Genomic DNA, 19,266 nt, shown 5'->3' with positions numbered 1-19,266 from the left:
ATAAAACATTGAAAATAAAGTAGAATATAACCACAGGGAGACACACGATGTAATATCAAAATGTCTGATTTATATGTAGTTGAAAATCCAGAGGGAGAGGATCAAGATAGGGCAGAAAAAGTACCTGAAGAAACAATGACCTCAAACTCCCCAAATTTGATGATAAATTTATGAACTAGAGGAGCATGCAAAGTCAAGAAAACCATAACTAGACACATCATAATCAAGCTGTTGAAAACCAAAGATAAAGAAAGAAGTTAGAGAAAAGAAAGAAAACTTCTTGAAAGAAGTTAGAGAAAAATAACACATTAAGCAGAAAGGAAAAATGGAGACAATACTGACAAATTTCCTATCCAAAGCCATGGAAGACAGAAACCAGTGGAATAACTTTAAAAGGCTGAAAGAAAGAAATGTCAACCTAGAATTTCATATCCAGTGAAAATTTCAAGATTAAAAATAAAGACATTTCAGATAAACAAAAATTAAGAGACATCATGCAGAGATATGTCTCAGAAGAAATAATAAAGAAAGTAATGAATAAATAATAAAGAACAGTAACAAATCATAAAAGGGAGTAAAAATAGGGAAAACTGAATTTTCAGAAGTGGTATATAGTAAATATCTTAATAAATACATAAGACTATTTTTCTCTTAAATTCTTTAAAGTACATATGTGTTTAAAGCAAAAAGTATAACATTATCAGGAGAGATTTCAAATATATGCAGGTATAATTCATATGATAACTATAACATAAGGAATAGTGGAAGGGAATTAAAGGGATGCATATGATTGCAAATATTCTGCATTTTAGAATGTGGTGGTACAATAGAATGAGAAAGGTTAAGTATGTACACTCTAATTCCCAGACAACCACTAACAAAAAGAGATATACCCAAAATCCAATAGGTAGGTTAAAATGGAATACAAACACATATTCAAGTAATCAACAGAAATCAATTAAAATGGAACAAATAAAACAGACCTAAATCCAACCATATTAATAATTAAATGTTAATTTAATTCCAGTAAAAGTCAGAGATTGACAGTAAGACTAAACTATTTTCTGCCTATTAAAGACATACTTTAAATGCAAAGCCACAAATAATTTGAAAAAAACAGTGGACAAAAAGAAATAAACCATGCAAACAGTAATCATAAGAAGGCTGGTGTGAATGTTTTTAGTAGATTGATTAGTCAGACTTCATAACAAAGAATGTTACCAGGGATAAAATTACCAGGGACATTTAATATTGGTAAAAATACATCAGGAAGAAATAAAATCATAAATGTGACCTAATAATAGAAACCAAAAATATGTAAATCAAAACTTAACAGAAGTAAAGGAAGACAGGAACAATACCACAATTATAGTGAAATTTCGGCATGCATTTTTCATCATCTAGTAGACAAACTAGACAAAAATGTTAGTGAAACAGAAATCTGAATAACACAATCCATCACCTCAGTCTAACTGACATATATACTACTTTATACATATAAACTGTAGTATATACTTTCTTTGCAAACATGTGATACATAATCACCAAAATAGACAACATGCTGAGCCATAAAACAGTATTATTTCCAAGGATCGAATCTCATAGAGTATTCTCTAACCACAACAGAATTAAAATTAGAAATTAATAACAATGTTCAAGAAGACCCCAAATATCCAGAATTAAACACATTTCTAAATAATCATGAGTCAAAGGTGATATCATAAGGGAATTAAGAAAACCCAAAAGAAGTAGAAGGTAGTAAATAAAGACAAGAGCAGAAATGAATGAAGGAGAAAAACAGTAGAGAAAAATGAACAAAGCAAAAGCTGCTTCTTTGAAAATATCAACAGAATTGACAAACCCAAAGTCAAATGAGGAAGGAACAAAAGAGTGAGAACACAAATCACCAATATCATCACTGATAAGAGTTCTTCCTCATCACAGATCTTATAAACATTAGAGATCTAATATGAGACACTATGAGCAAGTTAATGCCAACAAATTTATAAGTTATATGACATGGATAAATTTCTTGAAAAATATAAATATAAAATAAAAATATAAATTTACCAAAGTTGACAGGAGAAGAACCTAAATAACCTTATATCTAATCAAGAAACCGAATATGTTATCAAAAGCTTTTCCCCAAAGAAACTCCCAGACTTAGGTGGGTTCACCAGTGAATTCTATTATACCATCAATGGAAAAATAGCACTAAGATTATAGACTTCTTCAGAAATGAGAAGGGAAACAGTGCTGAATGTATTTTATCAGGACAGCATAACACTGACAACTAAGCCTTATAAGGAATCCACCCCTACCCTGCCCCTCATCAAATTATGAATCAGCATCCCTCATGACCAGAGATGGCAAAGATCCTTAAAAAATTTTAGCAAACCAAATCCAACAATGTAAAAAAGAAAAAAGCGTAACACATCAAGACTAAATTGAATTTATTTCAGGAATGTAAGGCTGGATTAGCACTTTAAAAAATCAGTGTAATTAACCATATTAAAAGGCTAAAAAGAAAACCAATAATTGCATTAGAATTATTTCACAAAATTCAACATATACCTACGATAGAAACTTTCAAAGGAAAGTTACCTAGAAAAAGTAGGTAACATCCTCAAACTGATGAAGGACATCTATGAAAAACCTACAGCTAAAATAATACTTAATGATGGAAGAGTGTATTTTTCCCTTTTGATCACAATTAAGGCAAAGATGCCTGCTGTCACCACTTTTAGTTAACATTGTACCAGAGGTCCTTACCAGTTCAATAAGAAAATAAAAAGCAAAAAGATTGGAAAGAAAAAAAAAAAAGATCAGAAAGAAGAAAAAAATGATCCCTATTTGATATTTGGATTTCAAAAACAAAATCTATAAAATAACTAGTAGAATTAATAATTGAATTTGAGGTCACAAGATACAAGCTGAAAACAATAAGAAGATAGTAGCATTTTATTATATATGCTTGGGGAAAAATTTAACTAAAAACATCCAAGCTCTCCATATCAAAACTACAAAACATCGTGACAAGAAATTAAATAAGACCTAAATAAACAGAAAGGAGGATCAGGTTCACTGATTACATGGCTAAGTATTACAGTTCTTCCAAAAGACTGAATAAAATCTCAACCAAATTCTAGCATTCTCTTTTTTTAGATGTTAATAAGCCTATTCTAAACTTTGTATCTAAACACAAAAGGCCTAGAATAACCAAAGAATTTTTTAAAAGGAAAACATTGGAGGATTTAGCCAACCTAACTTCAAAACTTGTTATAAAGATACAGTATTGGCAGAAAGACAGATGAATAGATCAGTGTGGCAGAGTAGAGAATCCAGAAATAGACCAAAACATATGTGGTCAATTAATTTTTGTCCAGGTTCCAAAGCAATTCAACAGGGACAGAAATGTATTTCAAAAACTGATGCTGGAGCAACAAGATATTCACTTGGAAAAAAAAGTAAACACAAACCCTTCCTTCATACAATACACACAAAATCCAATCAAAAGGATCACAAACCTAAAGATAAAACTTAAAATTACAGCATTTTGGAAGAAAATATAGAAAATATTTGCAACCTTGGGGTCTTTTATACACAAAAATATGAGCCTTACAAGAAAAAAAATAGATAAATAAAACTTCATCAGAAGTGTAAAAGACACCATTAGCAAAAATGCAAACCATGACCAGGAGAAAAATATTCATATGAAGCACATATGTTAGGCAAAGGACTTGTATTAGTTCAGTTCAGTCGCTCAGTCGTGTCCGACTCTTTGCGACCCCGTGAACCACAGCGCGCCAGGCCTCCCTGTCCATCACCAACTCCTAGAGTTTGCCCAAACTCATGTCCAGAGTCGGTGATCCCATCTAATCATCTCATCCTCTGTCATTCCCTTCTCCTCCTGCCTTCAATCTTTCCCAGCATCAGGGTCTTCTCAAATGAGTCAGCTCTTCGCATCAGGTGGCCAAAGTATTGGAATTTCAGCTTCAGCATCAGTCTTTCCAATGAACACCCAAGACTGATTTCCTTTAGGATGGACTGGTTGGATCTCCTTGCAGTCCAAGAGACTCTCAAGAGTCTTCTCCAACACCACAGTTCAAAAGCATCAATTCTTCAGAATTCAGCTTTCTTTATAGTCCAACTCTCACATCCATACATGACTACTGGAAAAACCATAGCCTTGACTAGACGGACCTTTGTTGACAAAGTAATGTCTCTGCTTTTTAATATGCTGTCTAGGTTGGTCATAACTTTCCTTCCAAGGAGTAAGCGTCTTTTAATTTCATGGCTGCAATCACCATCTGCAGTGATTTTGGAGCCCCCCAAAATAAAGTCAGCCACTGTTTCCACTGTTTCCCCATCTGTTTGCCATGAAATGATGGAACCAGATTCCATGATCTTAGTTTTCTGAATGTTGAGCTTTAAGCCAACTTTTTCACTCTCCTCTTTCACTTTCATCAAGAGGCTCTTTAGTTCTTCTTCACTTTCTGCCATAAGGGTGGTGTCATCTGCATATCTGAGGTTATTGATATTTCTCCCAGCAATCTTGATTCCAGCTTGTGTTTCATCCAACCCAGCGTTTCTCATGATGTACTCTGCATATAAGTTAACTAAGTAGGGTGACAAGATACAGCCTTGATGTACTCCTTTTCCTATTTGGAACCAGTCTGTTGTTCCATGTCCACTTCTAACTGTTTCTTCCTGACCTGCATACAAGAGGCAGGTCAGGTAGTCTGGTATTCTCATCTCTTTCAGAATTTTCCACAGTTTATTGTGATCCACACAGTCAAAGGCTTTGGCATAGTCAAAAAAGCAGAAATAGATGTTTTTCTGGAACTCTCTTGCTTTTTCGATGATCCAGCGGATGTTGGCGATTTGATCTCTGGTTCCTCTGCCTTTTTAAAAACCAGCTTAAACATCTGGAAGTTCACGGTTCATGTACTGTTGAAGCCTGGGTTGGAGAATTTTAAGCATTACTTTACTAGCGTGTGAGATGAGTGCACTTGTGCGATAGTTTGAGCATTCTTTGGCATTGCCTTTCTTTGGGATTGGAATGAAAACGGACCTTTTCCAGTCCTGTGGCCACTGCTGAGTTTTCCAAATTTGCTGGCATATAGAGTGCAGCACTTTCACAGCATCATCTTTTAGAATTTGAAATAGCTCAACTGGAATTCCATCACCTCCACTAGCTTTGTTCGTAGTGATACTTCCTAAGGCCCACTTGACTTCACATTCCAGGATGTCTGGCTCTAGGTGAGTGATCACACCGTGACTATCTGGGTCGTGAAGATCTTTTTTGTATAGTTCTTCTGTGTATTCTTGCCACCTCTTCTTAATATTTTCTGCTTCTGTTAGGTCCATACCATTTCTGTCCTTTATTGAGCCCATCTATGCATGAAATGTTCCCTTGGTATCTCAAATTTTCTTGAAGAGATTTCTAGTCTTTCCCATTCTATTGTTTTCCTCTATTTCTTTGCATTGATCACTGAGGAAGGCTTTCTTATCTCTCCTTGCTATTCTTTGGAACTCTGCATTCAAATGGGTATATCTTTTCTTTTCTCCTTTGCTTTTTGCTTCTCTTATTTTCACAATTATTTGTAAGACCTCCTCAGACAGCCATTTTGCTTTTTTGCATTTCTTTTTCTTGGGGATGGTCTTGACCCCTGTCTCCTATACCATGTCATGAACCTCTGTCCATAGTTCATCAGGCACTCTGAATATATAAAGAACTGATAAATCAAACAATAAGAGGAAGATAATCCATTCAAAATGATCCAAAGATTTGATCAGACATTTTACCAAGAAGTATACAAAAACAGTCAATAACCAATATGAAAAATGTCCCACATCTTAAGTTGTCAGTTAAATGAACATTAACACCACAATGAGGTACCACCATACATGCAGTAGAAAGACTAAAATTAAAAATATTGACTATACTAAGTATTGGTGAGGCAAAATGGAATGGCTGGAACTTTAACACACTATTGGTGCATATGTGAAATGATATATCTACTGAGTGGGATTTCTGGGTTTCACTTGTGCATATATTCAACTTCACTACATATGCCTCAGTATTTTCCAAGGTTGTTAACAATTTATAATCTCACCAGTGATGTAAAAGAGTTCCTGTTGCTCTATCTCCTCATTAATGCTGCATATTGGCAGGATTCTTATTTGTATCCATCTGGTGGAAGTAAAATGGCAACACTCTGCAGTCTTAATTTATGTCTCCTTGAAATTACTGGTAAGACTGAGCATCTTTCAATATTTTTATTCTTGTATTCTCTCTTGTATGAGATGAATATTCACATCTATGCCTATTTGTCTGTAAGTTATATTTTTCTTATGGACTTGGAGGAATTCTTTATTTACTCTGGATATTTCTATTTTGTTGACCACATGTGTTGTAAACCTCTTCTCCCAGTTGGCAGTTTATTTTTTTACCTCCTTTAAAATGTCTTTGGATGAACAGAGATATTCATTGTATACAAATATAAACATGTTATGAATCTTTGCTTAGAAGTTTAATTTTTATAAATTGAGCCATATGTTAATTCTTATGGGAACTTAATTTAAGAAATTTTGTGAGAGTTTCTCTCTTTAAAAACAGGAAGTTCATTTGTAATTTACACATTCATTCCCAAAAGTATTGATTAAAATTTTTTATGGCCCTATAATAATGTTTTTAAGAAGTATGATATTCACAGCAAAATTCTGAAATGAACTTGTAAAGAAACACTTTTGAGTACTTAGGAAATGGTGCATGTTTTTCTAGAGGCAAATAGCACCTTACCAAAATCAATCATTTAACTTTCTCGCTCTTTTTCTTCTTTTTCTTTTTTTCTATTCTAACAATAGACTTCCAACTTTAGGATAATAGGAGAATGCCATACATATGGTCATATGTATATGACTGATTTATATACATATAGATAGATAAAATATATGATTTTTTAAAATTGTTCAATAAAAATCACCCTTTATTCCTTATATATAAAATGGTAAAATCAAGCTAGACTGAGTAGGTTGTATGTATCCTGTAGTATTATATAGAAGTACAGTGTAGTATAGCACAGTAAAGTAAAATATAATAAATATAATCCACAGTTTGAACCAGAAATCACAGACGAATGATTTCAGATTATCTTGAACTCATCATACTGTAATAGTCACAAAATTCTGTCCCTTGCACTAACATTTTTATCTTGGTCCTGGATGAAGATGTTGAAGTGAAAAGGAAAATACTTTCCAACACTTTCATCATTTGTAATGATAGAAAGAAAACATTACAATTAACTAAGCAGATGGCAGAAACAAAATTCTAAAGGACCTCAAAATCGAGAAGATGGAATTTAACCAATGAAACTACAAAGCTGTCTTCACATTTTAAAGTTCAGTTCAGTCGCTCAGTCGTGTCCGACTCTTTGCGACCCCATGAACCACAACATGCCAGGCCTCCCTGTCCATCACAAACTCCTAGAGTTTACTCAAACTCATGTCCCCCCCTCGCCTCCGCGCTTCCAAGATGACCGAGAAAAGAAGGAACAACAGTCGTGCCAAAAAGGGCTGCAGCCACGTGCAGCCTATTCACTGCACCAACTGTGCCCAATGTGTGCCCAAGGATAAGGCCATTAAGAAGTTCGTCATTCGGAACATCATAGAGGCTGCAGCCATCAGGGACATTTCTGAAGCGAGTGTTTTCGACACCTATGTGCTTCCCAAGCTGTGTGTGAAACTACATTACTGCGTGAGTTGTGCCATTCACAGCAAGGTAGTCAGGAATCGCTCTTGGGAAGCCTGGAAGGACTGAACACCTCTACCCCCATTTAGACCTGCGGGTGCTGCCCCATGTCCTCCACCAAAGCCCATGTAAGGATCCAAGTCCTTAAAGACTGAAGAAATATTGGTTTCTCTGAAAAGACAATAAAATGGAAATTATATTTAAAAAAAAAAAAAACAACTCATGTCCATTGAGTTGGTGATGCCATCCAGCCATCTCATCCTCTTCCGTCCCCTCCTCCTCTTGCCCTCAATCCCTCCCAGCATCAGGGTCTTTTCAAATGAGTCAACTCTTCGCATGACATGGCCAAAGTACTGGAGTTTCAGCTTCAGCATCAGTCCTTCCAATGAACACCCAGGACTGATCTCCTCTAGGATGGATTGGTTGGATCTCCCTGCAGTCCAAGGGACTCTCAAGAGTCTTCTCCAATACCACAGTTCAAAAGCATCAATCCTTTGGTGCTCAGCTTTCTTTATAGTCCAACTCTCATATCCATACATGAGCACTGGAAGTAAATAGTGAGTGGGCTCTGCCTTGGTTAAATTTCATTGCGGAATTATTTTGTGTGCCTTGCTTGACTTCCTGTTTTAAATGAGGCAATGTGGTGAAAGACTGGACACAGTCTGAACTGCTGTCACCGTAGTAAGGGGTTGCTTTGGAAGGGACACCTCCAGCCCCCTAATCAAAGCTGCTCTTGACCCCACGTGGCCATCTAACCCACTGTGTTCAGTTCTGGGGGCCACACATTAAGAGAACCATCAACATATTCAATGGTATCCAAAGAGAGCAGCAGAGGGTACCTGGCCAGGGAGGAAGCAGTCTGCTTGCAAGGATGGTTTCCTAGTATGCAGTTATATCCACTTAGAAATGGTGATGACTTTTTCTAGTTGGCACAAACTTGCCATCAGCTAAGTACACAAGGAATCTAGAGATTAATTCCTGGGAAGTTAGAAATCTAGGAATATCTATTGGGAGAAAGACTGAAGGAGTTACAGTGACTGTCAGATCCAGCCCTGTACTCCTAATACCCAGCCCTCTAGAATAATCCTGGTCTTAGAGAGCTCAGATTTAACAGTCTCTGGTCCCACAGGTAGGATCCCCTTTGCTGCTTCTCTAACTCCCAAGATAATACTCCCTTTCAGAAAACTGGGCTTTGCCCTATCTCTTTAAAAAAAAAAAAAAAGACATCGTGGAATAGTGGTCAAGAGCATGTGAAATCAGATCGAAACTTTGGTTTGAATCCAGATATTGCTTAGTGACTAAGCAGTGCCCTTAATATCGCTGAGCCTCCTTTTCTTACATATAAAATGGACTGGAGGTGGTGGCAATAAAACCAGCCTTTTAACAGTAGGCGGGTATTAAATGAGAAGTTTCTTGTAAAGGGCTTGGCATAGAACATAACAACTAGGTAAGTAGATCTTGTGACCATCACTGCCAGGATCTCCTCGTACCCACTGCCCTGCCCTGTGACAGGAAGGGGCACCCCAGACATTGGCCAGTTACTCCTGGACTTCCAACAGTAGGCCCTCCCAACTCCACAGAGTTGAGTCCAACAGAGTAGCCACTAGATACGTGTGGCTTTTGAACACTTAACATATGGCAAATGCAACTAAGGAACTGAATTTTGTTTAATTTAATTTAATTAATTAAAGGAAATCAGTCCTAAATATTCATTGGAAGGACTGATGCTAAAGCTGAAGCTCCAATACTTTGGCCACCTGATGCAAAGAACTGACTCATTACAGAAGACCCTGATGCTGGGAAAGACTGAAGGCAGGAGGAAAAGGGGATGACATGGTTGGATGGCATCACTGACTTGATGGACATGAGTTTGAGCAAGTTCCGGGAGTTGGTGATGGACAGGGAAGCCTGGTGTGCCACGGTCCATGGGGTTGCAAAGAATCCGACACGACTGAGCGACTGAACTGAACTGATTTTATATTTAAATACCCACACACGTGGCTAGCAGCCGTCTTATTGGACAGAGTCAAGGCTAAGAGGCTAATGGCAGCGATGACCACAGAACCAGGAGGGCCTGAGCACCCCTAAGTGGAGACAGTCAAGATGAGGTTGGGTGATTATAAAAGAGGGGTGCAGAAGTAGCCCTGAATTGGGCAGATCCTTTCACTTTGACCTGCAGAGGTTCTCTGCACTCAACTGCTTGTCTTCAACATTGTATTTTTGCCACTAAACCACCCAGTTCCCTTCTGTCAGTGATAGGACAGGACAGACCTCATAGTGACAGGTGCAGGGCTGGCCCTGGTGCCCCGGCCTCTGGGCGGAGCTTAGCACATCCCAGCTACCAAGAGGGATGCTGTTTGCTTTTTGTTCTCAATCTGCTAAGAAACCGGAAGCAGCATTCAGCTGTTCCCTGCCGGGAGGGCTACACATAGCTCTCTCCTAGCTCATGTTTTTTTCCAGAACAGTGGAAATATATCTGATGTAATGTAGCAGAACACGACAAGGGACGGTTTTTCCCTTAACAAATACTCATTTGAAATAGTGCCCACACCCCGCACGAGAGGCGATCTATTTCCCACAACAGTGTTCCGGCAAAACCCATTACTAATTCCACAACTCAAATTAAAACTAACAGAGCTTGAAGGCTGGGGCTGACTGTGCTCTCTGCTGACAAGGAGCAAGGAAGGGTGGGGGGAGGGGCCCAGCGCACTCGCGTGTGTATGTGTTTAATTACACTGTTTAACACATCGAGAATAATTTAGCCACCCGAGTGGGGAAAATAAGGCACTTAACTGCTCTCCGGTGGAAAAGAGCTCCGTGCAAACCACTCTCAGCTACGTGCCCCGTCGTACACCTCAGGGCTTTGCAGGGAGAGAGGGTGGGGAGAAGGGGTGGAGACAAAGAACAAAGACGGGGGAGAGAGAAGGAGCGAGAGTGGCTTTGGGGCAGACGCAAATCCACTGTGAGTGAGTGGGGAGGGCACGTGACTATTTCTCAAGGAGAGTGGATATGAGACGGTGTGAAGGTGGGAACGAACATAAATTTCGAGCTTTAAAATGGAACTTAACACCTAGACCAGGGCTTTCCCTGGGTGTTTCCCCGGCTTCAGAATCGTCTCAGCAGCGTTCCCTGCCTTGGAGGCCTGGAAGCTATGAATGGAGGCTTGTAGACCGTGGGAAGGCAAGCCTCAGAGGAAGACTACCCAGGGCTCTCTCTGCAGAAGGGAAAACTGAGGCTTAAGATCAGACAAGAGGTGTCTGGGCAGCACGGGGAGTAGATGGCTGTCCGTCTCCCAGCTTCAAGACTGGTGCTCTGGCCTGGAAGCAAAGCTTGTCATGGGCCCTGCTGAGGGGTATCTTACTTTGTTTTGTTGGGGCTGAGAGGGGTCTGAGATAATCTCTAATCCAAGGACCTCGGGAGAGGAAGTGATGAGAGAAGTCTTTTACATGGCTTCAGATTTACAGAGCACTGCAGCGCCCCAGATGGGAACCGGGTGCCAGAGAAGTGAGTACTCAGAATAGAACTATCCATTGTCTGCCAGTGACTCTGGGTTCAATGCCAGGCCGACTGCCAAGGAGATGAACAGCCTGGCACAAGAGTGGCAGAAAGCAGAAGCCATTTGGGGTGGCCCATGGATGAGGCAACCCCACTGTGCTCTCCAGTAGGTGGCCTCTCCATGTGGACCCAGCCTCTTTGGGGACTCGTGGCTGATGGGTCCCTCTCAGGGCACCCTGTGGGGTAACAAGGAGAGCCCTTGCCAGGCAGCGAGGAGTCTGAGCCACTCCATTAAGTCCATGAGCCGCGCCTCTTCTCTGGCCTCTGTTTCACCGTTTGGAGCACTGAGCAAGTTGGACTTACTCTCTGAAGCGCTTTTCAGCTGTAACGTTCTGTGTTTCTGGAACTGAGAATATTCTATGCACACTCCATGATACTGTTGGGCAGGCAGTGAAACTGGAATACAGTATTCCTTTCAGTTAAGCTCATCACGTGCAAACACAGAAAATCCAAACATCTTTGCATGAAACGCTTCTCCTTCCCATCTCCCAAATGCTTTGGCATGTTACTCCATACAGAAAAGGGTTAGAGAGTTCCCAAGTAGCTTGTCGATGTATTCTGAGGACATGGCAGAGCATTCTTCCTGGGTTCTATAATTACATGTGTCCCAGAAACACTGTGTAATATTCAGTATGATCACGGATTTCTGGGCACGGCTCTTCCCCCATCTATAAAGAGAGGATAAACTTCCCGCTTACTAATTTAAACTTCTTCTAAAGCACATTAGGGGGATTTAGGAAGTTGGGCCCCATCGTGTATCAAATGATAATCTGATTTTAAGAGTTACTGTCTCCAACCCATCCTCCCCAGGTCACTCCAGATAGCTCGCTTCCCAGTGGGCAGGAACCTTATGTGTAGTTTCAGGTCCTCTTGGTCTTACCTATCTCTGGGACTCTTATCTTTCTTTTGAGGGTTTTCTTTGACTCTGGGTAAAGAAGAGGCTCTTCTCACTTCTTCCGGACTGAGGAGAGGTGCCAAACCTCAAGGAGTAGGATCTGGATTTCCCAGTGACTGCCAAGGGGCCAGATGCACAAGCCAGAGGTTCAGAAGCATTAATTCCCCATGGGGCAAACTTTGAGCAATGAAAAATGGAAGACAGAAGGGAGCCCACATGTAAATTTCCTCTCCAACATCTCTCTTGCAGATTATTCCAAGACCCAGCATTTCTGCAAAGCTAGTTGTAGGTGTTCTGCGTTAGCCAAGTAGCTGACTATTTCTCTTTGTGAAGAGACGTGGGTGACACATCCCCTTGTATTGCTTCCCAACCTGCTCTCCTCATTTCTTATTTCCCTCACTTTTGCTGCCCTGGGATTGCACCTCCCAGTGAGGCATTAGCATTCAAGCTTTGCCTCAAGCTTTGTTTTGTAGAGCATCCAGGATAGAATAATATCAACTGTAATAACTAGAATACTTTGAGCACTTATCATGTGCCAGGCACTTTACATATTTTATCTGCTAAGTACTTTACATATATTATCTCATTTAATCTTTTCAATAATTATGTGAAGCATACACTACTGTTACATGTTAGTGATGAGGAAACTGGGACCCAGAGAGGTTATATAACATGCCCAAATGATGGCATTAGAGATCACACATGGGAGGATCAAGTGCAGAGCTAGACACAGAGTACACCCTTAGGGTCAGTAGGTGGATCATTAATCTATATATTTCTCACTAGCACCTTTTCTTCTAAAGCATTCTTTCCAGTGAATCACTCACTGAATACTACCAATGAAGACATCAAAGAGGAAATCAGAAAATACCTCCAGACAAAATGAAAATGAAAGTACAACTCTTCAAAAAATCTACAGGATGTAGCAAAAGCACTTCTAAGAGGAAAGTTCATAGTGATACAGGCCTCCTCACGAAACAAGAACATCTGAAACAACCTAACTTACCACCTAAAAGAATTAGGCAAAGCACAAACAAAACCAAAGTCAGCAGAGGGAAGGAAATGATTGGAGAGGAAATTAAATAAAACAGATCAAAAAGATAATAGAAGGCATCAATGAAACCAATAGCTATTTTTTTTTTTAAAAGATAAAGTAATTTTGCTTATCCTGTATGTCAGAAAGGATGCAATGGTAAACAAAGACATGGTTCCTGCCATCAGGGTATCCCTGACGATAATGTGGCCCTCCTCCAGGTTGTCACTGAATGAGCAGAAAGCAAAGGTGACTCGCTGATTAAGAGAACCTCTCACTGTATGAAACGGGCAAAGTTGAGGTTATCTTCGTTTAGGGAGTCAACTCACCCTTTGCCCTAGTTTTTCTTAAAACTTGTACTTGGACCCTTTGCATCACTGACACCTGCTTTTTTGAGCTACTAAATCCATATCTCTGGGGGTGGAGATTTCGAAGCTACAGAATTAAGACAGTCTCTGAGACATTTATACGCTTACTAAAGTTTGGAGCGCTTTCTTGGTCCAAAGCCCTGAGAGGTCACCCCTCACACCCTACCTGTTTCGAAGACAGGTGTATTGATGCAGCCTGGTCAGCAGGACCCCCCGACAGGGAGCCGAGCTGGGACTAGGCGGTCCCACAGGCTCGGCTGCAGCTGCTCTGCGGGATGGAGGGTAATGGAGGGTACTGGTGGTGGAGCACAGTGAAAGTTCCTTTGCAGAAATGGCTGGCTGACAGCCGGCTGCCCTGCTGTCTGCTTGCTTCTGCCCCTTGGGCTCGTCCTTATATGGGCACGGCAGATACCGCCCCACCTTAGTTAAACAATGACTCCATCCTGGGGCCTGGAGAGAGGATATTGGATTTAACTGCAGATCTTCTCTCAAGCCGGTCTCCACCTGATGCCAATTCACTTCCTGGAGTCATGAGCTTTCGATTTCTTGCCTGCCCGATTTGTGGTCATCGGTGGTTTCCAGATAATTCAGTTGCTTTGTTTTAACTTCAGGGACTTTTCCTTCAGAGGAAGGGGTGAGAGAAGAGGGAAGTGCCTTTCCTTAGTGTCTCCTTCTCACATCCCAAGTGCCTTCGCCAGGTGTCGCACATCAAGAGCAGATATTCAAAGTAAGTCACACCACATGGGCTTTGTGCCGGAAGAGCATTTCCTTTTGGCAAATATAAATGGCAGACCCGATGAACCCCTGGGCGTGGAGAGACCCGGGGAAGGTCTCTGCATCATTCATGCTTAATGGATGGTGGAGAAAGGGATGAAGTGTGTAAGGCAGGCACTTCCTGACTCCAGACCCTGATAGCATGGTCCACTCGTGTTGTAGGTCTTGACTGAAAAAAAATGCACAGCCTAGAAGTTGAGAATTCTTAGGGCTTCAGGCCTGAGAGGCAGCCTCTCAGATAGCTCTGAGGGACTACTCCAAAGAGGTAAGGGAGGAACCAGGATTTATAGGAGTTTTTGTAACAAAGACCAGGTCATTGGAACATCAAAAGGTTACCATTAATGAAAGAAAATCAGTTATCTCAAGTTAAGGAATTTAGCACTTTTTGTTTATGGAAAGAGGCAAGAGTCCAGGCTCATTGGAATCACTCCTTTGATATGCACCTCGGCTATCTATGGCCAGTATCCTGTTCTTTCTCAGCCTGAGTCCCCTCAGGGTGCACTGTTGGGGGTGGCCGCAGTGTCTGAGGTACTTGGCAGTGAGCAGTCCTGTTCCTGTCCATCCATCCAGGGCTTTTGTAATGGCTGATGACTGCAACACCCTTTGTCTACTGACATGGCTGGCAGTATTTTTCACTCACAACATAAAAGAGGGAAAACTCGTCTCTACTGATGAGACATGGGAGGCCCTGCTAAGGAGTGAGTGATGGGTAGTGGAGCATTTGCCTAGAGAAGAAGGTGGTGAAGTGGTCCAGGCAGCGGTGAGCATGTTGAGAAAGTACAAATCCCAAGTGGACAGCTTGAGGAACTTGCATGAAGTGAAACCCAAATCACCCAAAGACATGTTAAAGGCAAACATTACCAGCACCCCAAAGCTCCCTTGGGGATCCCTTTCCCATCATTATCCTCCAGGACAGCCTCAAGGTAAACTATTCCCAGTCCTGTGCATTTTGACAAGCTTTATCCTCTTCCTCTTTTAAGAAAACAAATTCAATGTTGATTTAGGGGACTAAATCAAAAGCCCCTACAAAATATGACAAAGGAGACTATTGTGGTAGGGCAAACAGGTATACAGAGTATTTGCCATGTAATCAAATGGCTCATCTAACAGATTTCATGGATTTTTACATTCCTCTGTGGGTGGAAAAAGTCAACAAAGTGAGGTGATTTTTCTTAGTTCTGAGAAGTGTAAAGTGCAAGCTCACCCAGCTTTAGTGCTGTGCTGTGGGCTGCCCTCTGTATCAATCAGGCAAGTCATGTTCTTAGACTCAGAGCAATAGGTGACAAATCTAACAATATCTTCAAGAGAAGCATTATAAATGAAACTGGTTGGTTGGTATCTCCTGGGGAGGGGGGGTTCTGAAGAGCTCTGGTACCATAGTTCTTTATGTTTCAGTGCAGAAAAGAATTCAGCAAGAGGAAAAGTGATGGGTAAGAAGTGATTTATTAGAATAGGATGCTTGTGAGTTTTACAAATGGGCAGGTGAGAGATGCCACATCCTGGGAACTTACTGGGCTATAGTTTTGTAATCAAAGGAAAAGTGGAGAGGGCAGGAAGAACTTCCTTGTCTTTCTTGAGTAGACGTCATGCTTCCATCATCAGCTCCTCCTCCAAGTTGAGCAGGGGAGTTTTCTTGTCCCTTCATGGTCAAGTGTGTGTGTGTACTCAGTCATGTCTGACTCTTGGCAACCTCATGGACTGTAGCCCACCAGGCTCATGTGTTTATGGAATTTTCCAGGCAAGAATACTGGAGTGGGTTGTCATTTCCTCCTCCAGGGGATCTTCCTGACCCAGGGATAGAACCCATGTCTCTTGTGTCTCCTGCACTGGCAGTGGGTCCTTTACCACTGTACCACCTGGGACATGGTCAAGCTAGGTCCATAAATTATTGTTTTTTATGTGTGCAGAGAGTATGTCCTAGGGATCATTAACTTATTTATCTCACTGGGCAGGATATCGGTCTCCTGCCACCATTGTTTTATTGTTTGGGGGCATGTCTCATGCTTCTGTCACATGGTTTTGTTGCTAAGCAAGCGTGCTTGGCTTTGTGGTTAAGCCATCCTACTTTCTTAAGTAATCATTAACTTAAAGGGGCTTCCCATATTTTTTGTACTTACAATCCCCTAGTGGGATAAACTATTTAATCACCTATTTCGTCCCTTTACTCTGTCCCTATAATAAACACTCAAGTTTTCAAACCAAAATGTCCTGGCGCAATCACTTACTTATCGTGGAATTTTGGACAAGCTACTTAATGCTAGGAGAGGGAAATGGCAGCCTACTCCAGTATTCTTGCCTGGAGAATCCCATGGACAGAAGACCCTGGCAGGCTACAGTCCATGGGGTTGCAGAGAATCAGACATGAATGACCTGCATACACACACACACACTTAATGCTAACCTTGTTTCTTTAACTCCAAAATGGAGATGATAATAGAATTTAACTCATCAGCCATCATGAGAATAAAAAAAAAAAAAAAGCAAAGGCAGGTGAATTGCTTACTACCATGCCTGACACACAGTAACTGTGCAACGATGATAGGCTATTATAGTGGCTATCTGGTGAGGCCAGACATAGTACCTGGCTGGTGGGAGTTCAGAGAACTACTGTTAGGAGAGAGGCTGGGACCTCCAAGGGGGAAACCATGGACTTCTTGGGGAAGGATAAAGATGATGCCTCAGGCTAGGGAAGGAGAGCTTGACACTGATGAAGAGAAAGTCCAGAAAGGGAAAGGAAACTTGTCTTCATTCATTTCATAAAATTCTGTTTCCATAACAAGTAAGTCTACATAAGTATTGCCTGAAGAAACCAGCTGAGACCAGCATAGTGTGCTTCTATCTGGTGTTGCCACATGTTGCTGACCTGAGACAGACAGAGGCATCTGGCTAAGCAGAAAGGAGCTGAGCTACCAGTGTGGAAACCTTCATAATGAGGGGGCCGAAAGGAGATGGACCCCTTTCCTGCCTTCTGATGTGGTGGCCATGGTGGAGAGGGAGGGTTAACCCATGTCCTGCTTGTGCTAACGAAGCAGGAAGCCAGCACCCTGAGAGACGTGTGTATGTGTAAGGGCAGGGTTCCTGGGCACTGCTCTGGCCCTCAACACTCCAACAGCCTTCAGGGTAAGCTCCATCATTGAACACCCAAGTCCATGAAAGCACAGTCCAAGAGTGGTCACTGTCATTGCAGACCGAGAAGGATGTGGGGACCAGCACTGTCCTGAGGCTACAATGTGGGTGAGATGACAGGATATAGGACTGTGATTGCTGTTTCCTTCTTGGGTTGCATCCTCAGGATAGAAGTTCTCAGAAACTGGAGGCAAGAAGGCTTAAGTCAGCCCACACACACGAGGGTGGCTTGGGGAGGATTAGAGTCAGGTTACTTCCCAAACTTTCATTTTTGAGGTCCCTCAGGGGATTATGGAAAATTCTCCCTTCTTTCTGAAAGGTGACAAACAGGGTGGGGTAGGGACGAATACAGATTAGAAGGATTCAAAGATGGTTCAGAGTGGCCTGCAGAGAGAGGAAGGGCATTTGGTAATCAGGTGGGGAAAGCCTGTGCTTGCCCAGAAAAGTCAGTGATTGTCCTTGGAGGTGAGCAGACCTTGGGGAGGAAGAGGCAGTGTGCCCAGGACAAAGGATGACAAGCAAGTTCTTGCAGGGACCTGGAATCCACCAAGCCTCATGGGAGTGTGATGACCCAAAGATGAAAGAGCAGATAAAACCAAGAGGGGTCTTGGAATTCAGGAACAGAAAAACCAGACCCTTGTCGTCCTTCCCTCCCCCATGTTGTAACAATTAATGGACTTCAGATCCTCCTGAGTAGTATAACCTGTCTCCCCTCCTACCCCATAGGGAGAAGATATTTGCCTTACTCTCCCCCACCCTGCCACCCCGTATATGTGCCTCATCCAATCAACAAATGACCTGCAAGACCCCTATCCCACTCCTTGAACCCTGGGTATAAAAGTGGACTAAGGACCCTTGTTCAATGTCAGTTTTCCCTTGAGCTGGCCCACTGTTCTAACAGTGTCTCCCCCTCTAATAAACTTTCCCTCTCTCTCATTCTGTCTCACGTCTGGAAAATCTTTTCCAAACTGCGCCCGGACCATGACAGGCAGCACCAACCCAAATTCATGTGGGGCTATGGCAGGATTGCCTAATTTTGAGTGATTCACCTGGAAAGAGGCTGGTCCAGGGACCCAGGGACCCTCTCAGAACACAATTTCGGACAGCCCCGTTAGGCCAGTGCAGCTTCTGCCTGGGGATCTGTGTGCTCCCCCATCTGTCCCCTAAGGTAATGAGCAAGAAAACTAATTAAAAATGACACCTATGCTCATTTGGCTTCCCTGGTGGCTCAGAGGTTAAAGCGTCTGCCTGCAATGCAGGAGACCTGGGTTCGATCCCTGGGTCGGGAAGATCCCCTGGCGAAGGAAATGGCAACCCACTCCAGTATTCCTGCCTGGAGAATCCCATGGACGGGGGAGCCTGGTGGGCTATAGTCCACGGGGTTGCAAAGAGTCGGACACAACTGAGCGACTTCACTTTCACTTTCACTTCATGCTCATTTGGGGTAGAGAAAGAAAGGGATGTTCTGAAGAGGTTAACAGAGCAGGTAAATTAATCCCCAGGAAAACAAAAGGGAGAGAAGGTGGAGAGATTTGGAGATAAAAGGGGAAAACCTAAGTATAAACTGGTAGAAAATCTGCACTGTGTTCCTTACAGCGCTGCTAACTGCCCACGGACACACTACGGAAGATATTCAAAATAATTTCATTGTTATGGATGCTGGCACCCTCACAAAGTAACTAAATGAGGATGTTAAGACTGCCCAATAGGCACTTCCCCGGTGGTCCAGTGGTAAAGAATCTGCCTAGCAGGGATGGACATG

The 19,266-nt window shown here is 41.8% G+C and overlaps 2 protein-coding genes across 7 annotated transcripts in view; one reads left to right on the top strand and one right to left on the bottom strand.

The window, feature by feature from the left end:
• The window catches only part of CAPN13 (calpain 13), a 117,766-nt gene extending 103,818 nt beyond the window's left edge, over window positions 1-13,948 (bottom strand). For all 6 annotated transcript variants that reach the window (XR_006269496.1, XM_043469017.1, XM_043469015.1 and 3 more), the window contains exon 1: window positions 13,771-13,948. The gene's annotated coding sequence lies outside the window, so the exon portion shown is untranslated. The remainder of the gene's footprint in view (window positions 1-13,770) is intronic.
• Window positions 7,519-7,972, top strand: LOC122441901 (40S ribosomal protein S26-like). The gene has a single exon (XM_043469023.1). It carries the CDS (start codon window positions 7,538-7,540, stop codon window positions 7,820-7,822), a length of 285 nt encoding a protein of 94 aa, XP_043324958.1. The 5' UTR covers window positions 7,519-7,537; the 3' UTR covers window positions 7,823-7,972.
• Window positions 13,949-19,266: the final 5,318 nt, after the last annotated feature.

Source organism: Cervus canadensis, chromosome 5, assembly GCF_019320065.1.
Source record: "Cervus canadensis isolate Bull #8, Minnesota chromosome 5, ASM1932006v1, whole genome shotgun sequence".
NCBI lineage: Eukaryota > Metazoa > Chordata > Mammalia > Artiodactyla > Cervidae > Cervus > Cervus canadensis.
Note: the sequence above shows the minus strand (reverse complement) of the source record. Positions and strands in the feature narration are given on the sequence as shown.